The sequence below is a fragment of the Crinia signifera genome, chromosome 1, assembly GCF_055691185.1.
Source record: "Crinia signifera chromosome 1, ASM5569118v1, whole genome shotgun sequence".
In the NCBI taxonomy this organism is placed as follows: domain Eukaryota; kingdom Metazoa; phylum Chordata; class Amphibia; order Anura; family Myobatrachidae; genus Crinia; species Crinia signifera.
This window is the reverse complement of record NC_139217.1, coordinates 39,061,191-39,074,499: the sequence shown is the minus strand read 5'-3', so window position 1 is coordinate 39,074,499 and position 13,309 is coordinate 39,061,191. Positions and strand designations below refer to the sequence as shown.

At 40.7% G+C, this 13,309-nt stretch overlaps 1 protein-coding gene across 1 annotated transcript; it reads left to right on the top strand.

Annotated features, from left to right (window-relative positions):
- The first annotated feature begins 8,069 nt into the window (after window positions 1-8,069).
- On the top strand, window positions 8,070-12,777 carry LOC146075587 (vomeronasal type-2 receptor 26-like). The gene is made up of 3 exons (XM_083185004.1): window positions 8,070-8,146; window positions 9,305-9,423; window positions 12,035-12,777. Exons 1-3 carry the CDS (start codon window positions 8,070-8,072, stop codon window positions 12,775-12,777), a joined length of 939 nt encoding a protein of 312 aa, XP_083041130.1.
- The last annotated feature ends 532 nt before the right edge of the window (window positions 12,778-13,309 follow it).

The window sequence follows — 13,309 nt, the reverse complement described above, 5'->3', positions numbered from 1 at the left end:
AGCACGGTGGATTCACAAACTTGACACTGTCCAACCACGTGGATTGAATGAAATTCTACCCCTCTCCTGCTTCCTTTGACCACATCGAGCCTGTATTCCATTCTTCAGAACAAGCATACTAGTTCACCCTGATCCAGCTTCACGAAACCCAACTGAAGTGCTACACATGACAAGTTTCCTCGACGTACAGCAGTGTTGCCCACTGCATGCTTCCATATCGACACAACCGCCGGCTCCGCAAGTACGCACACTGCAAGCTTAACAACAGCGTTGATGGGGTAAGTGACACTCAACTTTGTACACCTTGCTCGGCAACTCGCCAACTAAGTGTGGTCTTCAAACGGCTTCCCTATCCGTGAACAACACACAGCACCCGCTCTGTGTCACCCGTTTATGCTTATTAGTAACTTAGATCCTCCGAGACTGCTTATACACCCGCTACTTGACTGTTGATATCTCCATGCCTTTGCTCTCACTCTGAGCACTCCAGCGCCAGGAACTAATGTTTAGTCGGGTTAGATTGCATTCCAGCCGACACACCGTTACATGAGTGATGTCGACTAACCTGGACTGGTAATCTTCGTCGTTGTTCCCGGATGTTTATCACTGTTTAAGCACAGTCCCCCTACCTGGCTCTGTCCCGTCCGGACCTATGCAACCCAGCACGTCTGCTGCCTGACAGTTGTTGACAGCTTGACACACTGGATACGTGCTTGACACTTTGTGGCTCATTTGTTACTTTCCATTTAGAGGTCATTATTGCATTACTCCACTTGCTGTTTCGTCGCCTCTTCTACTCTGCCCATTCATGCTCACTGTCTACATGAAATGCTTACGTAGACTGCCAGTATGTTGTTACTGTCCATCATGATGCCTACATGACTTTGATCATTGGACTTGTCGTTTTCCTATTGCGGATTTGCACTTACCGCTACTTTAACTTTGCAGACTGCTCACATGTATTTCTCATCTGTATATAAACTTTTTAACATGATGTATATGAGTTTCAGATGATTTGACATGCCGTTTGCCCATTGGCTGTCACGCACTGCTTCTTTCTGTGGACCCGCTGTCATGTCATTAATATCATTTTCCTATCATCATCCTGTACCTGCTGTTTCATTCTTTGTTTACACGCATTATGTATATTGCTGTTTATGTACACAGCAAGTTTTTGTACCATGTAACTACCCTTGCAGCAAACACAGCACTTCTGTAGTCAGCCCGTTAATTCGATGATGCGCTATGCACTAACTGGCATACACTGTTTTTTCACTTGCCATCCAGGCTTCCTTTCAGTGCGCACTTGCACTGGACACACTCCACTTTCGTTGCCTTGACTACTCACTCACGTTAGACACATGCCCCCGGGAGACCCGGTGACAACTGATGCTCTATGCGCCGGTGACGTCATCACCACCCCGACTGGAGGCTCTCAGGTGTTTGCTGCATGAGGTACACCCCACTCCCCTATAAATGTATGTTTTTGCACACTGTTTTTTGATGTCTTGATAAAGGGCCAGGAGCCCGAAACGTTGACCCACTAAACTTGTGTTTTCAACTTATTTACTTCTAAAACCTGCCGCCGTGCAGAGTGAAAAATCTTAAGAGTGCCCACTCGCTTCTACATATACTTATCCGCACCAGGACTGTGTGGCACCAAAGTTCTTATCCTTCCAACAGTGAGTGCCGGGAATCCTTCTACATATATATATATATATATATATATATATATATATATATATATATATATATATATATATATATATATATATATATATATATATATATATGGGATGCAGCCTCCTCCAATACTCCTAGGACTCACAGAAGAACCACGTATGATCTGTTAAAATAAAGATCAGGAGGGGCGCTCTATAGTGTATCACACAAGATTTTAATAAAAAGGAAGTATAAAACACATCCAGATGGAGCAACAGTGTACTCGTACCAAATGCAAAACTGCTGTGGGCTGGGTACCACAAGGTTCAAATCGAAAATGCCAGGCAACCTCCTACCACTGATCCGGGGCACTGCTGGAGACCACGATCTCCCGCTGAGGCAAACAGCATGTCGGGACAACCACACAGGAACAGACGCGGTGGGGGGAGCTGGACACGATGAGAGATGCCGTCACAAGCCCCACCCTAACGCGTTTCGTAATGCAACTTCGTCAGACGGTGTATCTGTGTATAAGCTGCTGGAAATTGTGCCTATACACTTGGATGTGAAGCAGGTGAAAACTTGCAAGATACAGATAAATATCAATACTCCATTAAAGTACATTAATGTTATATTCTGCCTGTCAAAACACATCCCATCATGAAAAATAATGCACAGTGAAATTGTCCTTGGGTTAGGTTAACATTGTATAATAAAGGACATTCATAGTTTAACAAACCAACACTTCAGTGATAGTGACTTCACTTTTGTGGCTGAAGTGTTTAGTCTGTTTGGATCTCCACAAATCAAAACATTTTAGTGGTTTGTTAAATCAATCTTCCAATTGGATTAATTCAGCTAACAGTTTTATTAATCATTGTCACGTTTGGAAGATATCATTAACATCCTCATCACCACCCCCCTCACTGTCTTTAAACAAAGTTAAAATAAAAAATAAATACTTTATTGGTTACACAAAACAAGGTACACGATGCAATTCAGTCAGTAGTAATGCTTGTTCAATTTTACCTCCATTATTGGAAATGTCTTAGCAGAGTAAAACATTTTACTCTCAAATCCCTAAATTCTCCCAACAGATTGACACCAGTATGGTTATTTGTGACGCTGGCAATACAGAGAGTACCCTGCCTGTGAATGAGCTGGCATATAGCCACTGCTGCTGAAGGGGACACACAAACCCAGTGGGCTGTTACCATTATGTCATTTTTAGTTTCACAAGTTCCACTTTCCACATATTGGGGGAAATTTATTTAAAAAAAAATTGTGGAAAAAAATCGTATTTTCATACGAAAATACAAATTTTTTGGGTGTATACGTATTTTTGGCATTTACTATACCAAAAAAATGTATTTTCGTATTCTTTTTTTTTTTTAGTTCAGTTTTCTTTATTCGGTTTTTCACATGTAAAACAAATACATACATACATCATTCAACAGGTCGTCATATTAAAATTAGAACAGCGTATGGACGCTACCGCCATAGGCCTGTACTATCAACACCCTCCACCATTTAACTCCCACTGACTCACACTATATATCCCCCCCTCCCCCCCCCCCTGCTTGCTGTGTCCACAATTTTGTTTTTTTATTTTTATTCTTCCTTTTCCTTTTCCCTTCCTTAGTGTTTGTTTACTTATACTGCTTCCTACCCATCTATGGGCGGTTGCCCACCATTATTCTCTCTGATTTCTTTACTCTGGGTGTGTTACTGTGTCCTATGCGTGTGGTTTTCAATCTCATTTTGAGTCTGCATCCGGTGTCCAGTGTGTGTGCTGATCAGCCGTGACTTGTGGTTTTATGTGCCATTAGTGTTTATAATATTTGGACTTCATCCATTTCTCCCATATCTTAATATGCGTGACTATATTTTCCATCTTTCTGATGTAGAAGTGTTTCTCATGAGCCACCGTTGTGTTAACCAGGTTAACCCATTCTGTTGGTTGCGGGCTCTTTTGTGCCATCCATCCTCTTGCTATTTAATACTTTTGCCAACGTAGCCAGTTTTTCTATAAGACTATTATACGGCCCTGTACCACTGCACCCTGGGTTAATGCCCAATATACAAGTTTTAGCATTTATGCATTCCCTATTTATCCCTATTTCCACCATTGTGTTCTCTACAGCCTTCCAGAATTTTTTAACTTTTCGACATATCATATGAAAGAAGGTGCCTTTCCCTAGGCCACATTTTGGACACATATCGTTTTTGCTCCCGTCCATCTGTCTTAACCTCTCTGGAGTAATATATGCTCTATGGATGATATAGTATTGAATTTGTTGGAATTTAACCGATTTCGTCGCTCGGGTGTGTGATGCAATTGCCTGACTCCATTCGTGGTTAGAAATATCCCCAATATCATCCTCCCATTTCTGTCTAATCTTCTCAATTGGAGGGCTATCTAATTCTGTGAGCAAGGTTTTATATATCCTTGCTACTCTAACCTTATGTCCTTGCTTTAGCATCTTTTTTACAGGGGATTCCTGGATGTCTAAGGTATTTGCCCCCAGCACCTTGCTCAATCTACTCCTGAGCTGGAGATACCGGAAGAAGTATCCCTTTGGGATCTTATATTCCAGCTCCAACTGGTTATAGGTCTTGAAGACTCCTGCTTGATACACCTGTCCTATGTTTTGGATCCCCACTCTCTCCCATTGTGCTTTAATTCCATTTACAATTTCTGCTTGCTCTGCTTTCTCTCCTCCTACCCCTACCCATACTGGGATTTCTGGGTCTAGGCTTTCATTCCCCATTATCTTGTTGGCATATATCCATATCCTGGTTGCTTGTTTTAACAGAGGGTTCCTGACCTTTATTCTATTGCTGGCCAAAAGTATTTGCTCCGGGTTAAAGTTACCATGGGTCTGTGTAATTAATCTCTTAACCCCCTCCTCGGCCTCCCCTGTCACCCATGTCTGCAGCTGGCTCAATTGTGCGGCCACATAATATAGCCGAAAATGGGGGAGTCCCAATCCACCTTTCTGTTTTGTTCTTGTAAGTGTGTCCAACTTTATCCTTGCTCTTTTTTTCCCCCATATAAAGGAGACGGTAATGCTATCCAACTGCTTAAATATCTTTCCTGGTATATACCCCGGCGATTGTAAGAATATATACAATAGCTTGGGTAGTACTGTCATTTTTATCAGGTTTATCCTACCTGTTACTGTGAGGGGAAGTTTGCTCCATGTTTTAACCTTTTCCTGATACATTTTTATTGCAGGTATAATGTTTAGTATTATGAACTCCTTTGGGGAATTTGACACTATTATTCCAAGGTATCGAGTTGTGTCGGTCCATTTTAGGACCATATTGTCTATATTCCCAGGGCATTTGCCTTTCGCCGGTGTGATGTTTGATTTACCCCAGTTTATTTGCAACCCTGAGTATTCCCCATGTGTCTTGATTATTTTTAACACCCGGGGTAACGCCTGCACATAGTTGTCTAAGTATATCATCATGTCGTCTGCGTACATGGATAAAATTTCTTTTTTTTTACCTTGCTGCTCAAACCCTCTTAGTCCCTGGGCACCTCTGAGTATACAAGCCAGGGGTTCCATGGCCAGATTAAACAAAACCGGCGATAGCGGACACCCCTGCCTTGTACCTCTGGTTAATCCGAAGGGTTCTGTTGTGAACCCATTCACCTGGACTCTCGCTCTCGGTGCCTGATACAATAATTTTATCCATTTTATAATCTTGGAGCCGAACCCAATTTTATTCAGTACAGCCCAGAGGTAGTCCCACTCAACACAGTCATACGCTTTTGCCGCGTCCAACGTGACTACCGCCGCTCCATTTTCCTGTCCTCTCTCTAATTGAATGTTTGTGTAGAATCGTCTGATATTAATGGCTGTATTTTTCCCTTTCATAAACCCTGTTTGATCTGGGTGGATAATTTTATTTGCCAGCCGCTCAATTCTCCTAGCTATTATTTTGGCTAATATTTTGGCGTCTAGATTAATTAGAGAAATGGGTCTGTAGGATTCAGGTTGGATTGGGTTCTTCCCCTCCTTTGGTATCACAATTATGACAGCCTCATTCATTGATTCAGGTAGTCTCTCCTCCTTTAAACATACATTATATAATTCTGTTAACCAGGGAGCAAATACTTCTATATGTTTTTTGTATAGTTCGGGGGGTATCCCGTCACTACCTGGTGCCTTACCACCTGGTAGTGCCTTAATGGCAGACTTAACCTCCTCTATGCTTATTATTTGTTCTAATCCCTCCCGGTCCTCTCCACTAATACCTGGCATAGACACCCCAGCCAAGTAGGTCCCTATTTCCTCCATACTCTTCTGTAATGTGGATGTGTACAGCGTTTCGTAGTACTGGGTAAATATCTGTGCAACCTCTTGGGCTGTCTCCACTACTATCCCATGACCATTTTCCAACCTCAGTATGTTTTTAGAGGGGATGTCATTTCTGATCAGGTATGCCATATAGCTACCTGGTTGGTCACTATTCAAGAATCTGCCATGGGCCTTAAACATTTCCTGCCTCACAGCACCTTCCCTAAGTTCATTTACCCATACTTTGTTGGCCTGCATCCACATACCCTTGGCTGTGGCAGATTTTGTTTGCCAGTATATCCCTTCCATTTCTTTACTTTTCCTTTCTAATGCCATATTTTTTTTCCTAGAGCTATTTTTTATATGTGCTATTCTCTTTATCAGCGACCCTCTTATAACCGCTTTACCGGCATCCCATACAATACCCTTAGTTGATGTACCCTCATTGTTTACAAAATACTCATGCCATTCCTGGACCAATTCCAGACCTTCCCCCATTTGTCCCAGCCAAACTGGATGACATTTTCAAAGATTGAAGCCTCTCGCAACATTCTGTTTTAGCTGTAACATAATGGGTGCGTGGTCAGAGATCCCTCGTGGGAGATACTCTATTCTTTCCACTCTTGATAGAGTTTTATCATCTGCAAAAGCAATATCAATACGAGACAGAGCCTCATAAGACTGTGAATAGCATGAGTATGTTTGTATATCTGGATTTTTCTCCCTCCACACATCCTTCCACCCGATATTTGCAACAAACTTGTCCAATCCCTTATTTCCCCCTCTTCCTTCTCCTGTTTTCCTTGACCACCGGTCCATTTGGGGGTTCATGACGTTATTGAAATCCCCTATACATATCACTTCTGCCCCCTGGGATTTTGCCATGAAATCAACTGCCTTTAATAACACTTCATATTGAAATGGTGGCGGGATATATACTGCCAGGATACATATTGATCTATTGTATATTTTGCACTGTAGAAAGATATACCTCCCACTGTCATCTATTTCTTGTCTAGTACATTGGAAGGGTGTGTTCTTGTGTACCAAGATCGATAGACCTCTGGAGTCATGTGTAAAACAGGAGTGGTACATCTGCCCTATCCATGCCCTCTTCAGGGCCATAACCTTGTCCTGAGTTAGGTGAGTTTCACTGAGGCAAGTTATGTGAGCCCCATATTTTTTAACCTGGTTCATTACGGTAGCTCTTTTGATTCTATCATTTAAACCACGAGTGTTCCAATAAATTAATTTAACCATATACTATTGTGATTTGGTACCAGTGTATCCACACGTGTGAGAAAAAAAAAAAGAAAAAAAAAAAAAAAAAAACATATCATATCATATATTTTCGTATTCTTAATGATGGGACATTCGTATTTGTATTTACAAATATGAATGTCTACACCATTGATAGAATACAACAGGAATCACCATTCAAAAGAACGGTGGTTCCTGATTTACTAAGCAGCCGTATTGATAATATGGCTGCTAATTGGCGTGAAACAGCCACGAAAATACGGCAGGAAAATACACCTTATTTTCCTGTCGTATTTGCTTTAAGCCTGCACGGATCAATCAGATCCGTGCAGGCTTTAGTGTAAAAAAAATAGAAAAATATATATATATATATATATTTTTTTAAACGGCGTGGGGTCCCCCCCACAGCTGAAACCAGCACCAGGCTGAAGGAGCCAGGGCCGGTAATTAAAAATCAGGGAACCCAACAAATAGGGGTTCCCTGATTTTTAACAACCAGCCCCAGGCTCCAGGTCCGGGGCTGGTTCCCAAAATACGGGGGACAAAATGACTAGAGGTCCCCCGTATTTTAAGAACAAGCCCCAGGCTCAACCAGCCAACAGGGTAATGCCACAGCCGGGAGGAAACTATTTATACCAGTCCCCCCGGCCAAAGCATTAACCCTCTGACCAGTCAGCCTGGCCAGGGGCCCTGGGGGAGTGGAAACCCCCCAATAAAGCCCCCCCCCTCCAGGACTTACCTGACCAGGCTGAAGCCTGGTGCTATCCTCGATGCCCCTGGGATTTCTTCGGACCCGGATGGACGCCGACAGACGCCGCTGACACAGATGCCGTCGACATGGAGCCCACCGCCAACATGCAGCAGGACAAGGCACCGGATCAAGACCCTAGGACCTACTTACGGGATCAAGATAGGTAAGTATCACTATTTTTTTTACTGTGGAACTACAAGTGCCAGCGGGCCCTTTAATGCCCCGCAGGCTGGGACTTGTGGTTCTCCAAGTCCCAGCTTGCGGGAGAGGCTTGCTGGGACTCGTAGTTCCACAGTTTAAAACAATAGTTTTTACATCTATTTTTTTACACTAAAATCAGCTCGATGCCCACCGCCCAGGGGCATCGAGGACAGCACCAGGCTTCAGCCTGGTCAGGTAAGTCCTGGAGGGGTGACCCCTTTATTGGGGGGGTCCCCACTCCCCCAGGGCCCCTGGCCAGGCTGACTGGTCAGAGGGTTAATGCTTTGGCTGGGTGGACTTGTATAAAAAGTCTCCCCCCGGCTGTGGCATTACCCTGCTGGCTGGTTTGGCCTGGGGCTGGTTCTTAAAATACGGGGGACCCCTACTCATTTTGTCCCCCGTATTTTGGGAACCAGCCTCAGACCTGGAGCCTGGGGCTGGTTGTTAAAAATCAGGAAACCCCTATTTGTCGGGTTCCCTGATTTTTAATTACCGGCCCCGGCTCTTTCAGCCTGGTGCTGGTTACAGCTGTGGGTGGGACCCCACGTTTTTTTTTTATTATTATTTATTTATTTTTCTTCTTTTTTTACACCTTGCAGCCTGCACGGATCTGACTGATCCATGCAGACTGCCTCCACTAATTCGTGTTAGAGGCCGTATATACGGCCGCTAATACGAATTAATACGCCATCGGAGGGTTACAAAGCAGTCGTATTTGACTGCTTTATAATTCCCCCTCCGGAACACGACAAAGCATACGAGGTATGCTGTCGTATTAATTCGTATTAAAAATACGAATGAAACTTTTTGCATTCGTATTCTTAGTAAATTTCCCCCATTGTATCTGTAGTTATATATTGGAATATGTTAGCCTTTAGTTTTCGGTGCCTAAGGTTAAGATAAAAAGCTATGAAAAATATTATTTTGTTTATTTAAACTGTTAAGTCTCTTTAGCACTTTATCTATTCAAATGCACTTACTGTATTTAATATTTTCCTGCTTCCCAATATTTCTTTATAATTTACTATCAATTAGATTTTAGCAATTTAAAAGTTTAGGCTCTGGTGCAATGCTTTTTTACTGTACATCTCCAAAATCTTTATTTTTATTTTTTTTATAGATGCCACGAGCACAGTGTTCTGAAAAGTGTCTTGATGGATTCAGAAAAGCAACAAGAGAACAATATCATATATGTTGCTATGACTGTGTGCCGTGTTCAGAAGGAGAAATATCCAATAAGTCTGGTATAACATATGTACAATATGGGCAAATAATTTTAGGTTAAAAAATTCCAAATGTAATAGGGCGAGAGTTTCAGAAAGTGAGAGATTTTGGGAGAGTTTTCCCATTTTTTTTAAAAGCTGCAATCAATTACATGGCAAAATCAACCTGGTTTTGCAGTGTAATTCATTGTTGCTTTAAACAAAAATGGGAAAACTCTCCCAAAATCTCTCACTTTCTGAAACTCTCACCCTATTACATTTGGCCCAAAGAGTTTTGACCATAATTTGTTGGTTTAGTGATGTTTCTTTGTCAAATTAAAAATAGATTTGACTTTTCTCAGACTTGTTCACTGGTGTCTCCCTCTTCATACATGGTAATAAAAATAAAAAGGACACTTGAGCAAAAAGTTACATTTTAGGGCAGAAAATTACTTTTTCTGGGAGAGGAGACAAATCATTAATACTTTCGGTGTGAACTTCTCTGTCATAGATGTGCAAAATATCCGCTAAAAATGCCAGCGGTGCTCACATATGTTATATAAATTCAAATAAATAATGTTGTGTAAAAGATTTTTTATTTCATATATAAGGTAACAGTACAGTTCATTATGATGAATAAAAATGTCTGCTTGGCAATTTTCACACCTATTTTGAAAAATTCACTTGGCACTCAAAGGGATAAGGATTTTTTTTGCACAACTTAATTTGAACTTATTTTCATATGTTGGCAATAACTCAAGGCATACTGTAAGTTTGTTGATGGAAAATGAAACTTTTCTCATCTACTACTATTTCTTCACAACTTCAGGGATTAAACCTGACAGGTCATAGCATGACAGTATATAGAAAATAAATTAGAAAAAAAGAAAAAGCCATTGTAACAGCGATCACATTTTGAACTGTAGATGAGATCTCAAGAGTGAACAATTAACCATAGTTAAAACTGAGTTGCCCTCTTAGAGCAGCTTATTTTTAAAGCAGTGGTCAGGCCCTTGAAAGTACAAAGAAAAAAAATGGGATTAAAGCAGTGCTCTCAATGACAAACAACCATGTGAATCAATAAAGGTTAAAATATTTTTAATAAACCATTTCAGATGAACAAAAAATATATAGTAAAATGGCAATTTCCATAACCTGTGCAAAGATAGTCGGACCTAAAATATGTGATTGTAACCTGCACTGATCCAAAGTAGCAGTCCAAAATAGATGGAGTCCAAAGTGGCATGCAGAGTTCCGGGTGTTGCGGGAGATATCAACCCTGGATGATGGTGATCAGGATCAATCTTAAACCTCAACAAGTGCTGCGAATGGATTATACCGATAGATGTAGCCACGGGCATCCAATTGGTAGGGCCAAGTGGTCAAATGAATATGCAGGTGATGGTCCAATAGAAAAGGCACAGGTCCAAGGTAGCACCAACGCGTTTTGCTGGTCTGAGATCTCAAGAGCAAATGGTTACTGAGATTTTAGAACATTTAATGTAGAATGTTCTTAAAGCATCTTTGTTACTGACATGCCCAGTCACACAGAGAATCCAATATATACCTTGATATTTCCATGTGTACTTTAAATTATTAAATCTAGGAGAAATAAATGGGAAAAGCAGAAAATCAAATTAAGAAATAAGGTACTGAGAGAGAAAATGAGAGTAAAAATAGAATGAGACACAAAAAAAGAGAGAAACACAAATACGAAGAGAAATTGAGAGACTAAGGGTGGTATTCAATTTGGTATTCCGACCGTAAGAATATCTCAACAGTCGGAATCACAGGCCGTTTTCGCTCTGTTCGACAGAAACTCGACAGCTGCAATTCAATGTTCTGGCTGTCAAGAGTCGGAAAGTGGGCGTGTCGCCAAAAACGGGCACTGATTATCCAAAAACAGTAGTGAATTCAACAATCTGTGGCCATTTCCAACAAAACAGATCCAACTTGTTTTAAAGTCGGATCTGTTTGGTCAGAATACGCCTTCAATGCTGTCGAAAATGGCAGCATTGCATAGGTGGTGGCCACTATGTCACCTACAGAAATAGTGGCTTAAGGTTTAAGGGGTAAAATCTCCTAAATCCACAATCCCAATCATGATGTTTTGCTATAGATGGACTACTGGGTTAATGACCCATGACTCCTTCTGTGCATGGCACAAGGAATAATGGGAGGGTTCTTAATTTATCCCAGATGATATAGAATCCCTCAGGCTTACCAGGTCCAAGCTCTGGAATGTATTGCATTCCAGTGATTAGTACTAATGGGAATGTGGCCATAACTCCGAAAATGTATTTGCCTTAATGGAAATTTGGCTACATTCTAAGGTTGAGTACATTGCAGCCTGAGTGAGAAAGGATGACATAAATAGAAACGAGTTTGGAAGAGGGAAGGAGAAAAAATAATTTTGGTGTGCATCATTATTGATTTAAATTTCTATTGATGTCACTTTTTTTCATTAGACAATGAATACTGTGTGAAGTGCAGCAATACTGAATGGCCAAATGATGCAAGAAACCAATGTGTTGCCAAAGCTCAAGACTTTCTCTCCTATGATACAGACACTATAACCTCAGTGTTTTCTTTCACAGCTGTATTATTTTCTGTTATAATTGATTTTATTATTGGAATATTTATTTCAGTCCGGAACAATCAGATTGTCAGAGCCAATAACCGGAATCTCAGCTTTATTCTCCTCATCTCTCTAAAGTTGAGTGTACTCTGTGTATTTCTCTTCCTTGGTCGCCCAGTGGATATAACCTGCCTGCTACGCCAAGTTTCCTTTGGAATCATATTTACTATCGCTGTGTCCTCAGTCCTGGCCAAGACTGTCACAGTTTGCATCGCTTTTAAGGCCACAAGACCGGGAAGCTACTGGAGAAAATGGATGGGAGTCAAACTACCAAATTCAATAGTTATGATCTGCTCATCTGTCCAGGTCCTAAATAGTGTCATCTGGTTGTCAGTTTCTCCTCCTTATCTAGAGTATAACATGGACACATATCCTGGGACTATCATCATCCAATGTAATGAGGGTTCCATGCTGGCCTTTTATTTCATGTTGGGTTACATGGGATTCCTGGCAGCTGTGAGCTTTGTTCTGGCTTTCATGGTGAGGACATTACCTGACATCTATAATGAGGCCAAGTTAATCACATTCAGCATGCTGGTGTTCTGCAGTGTGTGGGTCTGTGCCATCCCGGCCTATCTGAGCAGTAAGGGGAAACAGATGGTCATTGTAGAGGTGTTTGCTATATTAGCCTCATGTATTGGGGTGTTAGGCTGTATGTTTTTCCCTAAATGCTACTTTTTATTGGTTTACAAAAGTTCTAAACTAACCAGAAAATCACTTTTAGTCAACGGAAGAAAATTCAATTCCTCATAATATGATTTGACCATGTAATAAATTACAATGTTTTGTAATATATATATATATATATATATATATATATATATATATATATATATATATATATATATATATATATATATATATATATATATAGATATAGATAGATAGATAGATAGATAGATAGATAGATAGATAGATAGTAGAATAGATAGAGAGCGCCAGAGGTTTCCTCCACCTTAAGTGCAGTATATTGGATATTTCAGATATACAAATAATCAAGACGTTTTTTTTTTTAAATTGACATATTTTATTAAAACGTTTATAAAAAAAGTGTGGTGTCTCAGTTCTTTTGAAGACGGTAACAACCCAACGCGTTTCGTCTTTAGAAAGACTTCATCAGGGGTTTTTTAAGATAGACACAAAAAGAATACATGGAGATGGATCAAATATTTTCAAATCATATGATGGAACTCAATTATATGATAGAGGTCACAATCTTTGGTTGGTGGTAAAACTGAATTTGAAGGTTTACAGATCCATATGGGATGAGACGGTTGTTAGTCCC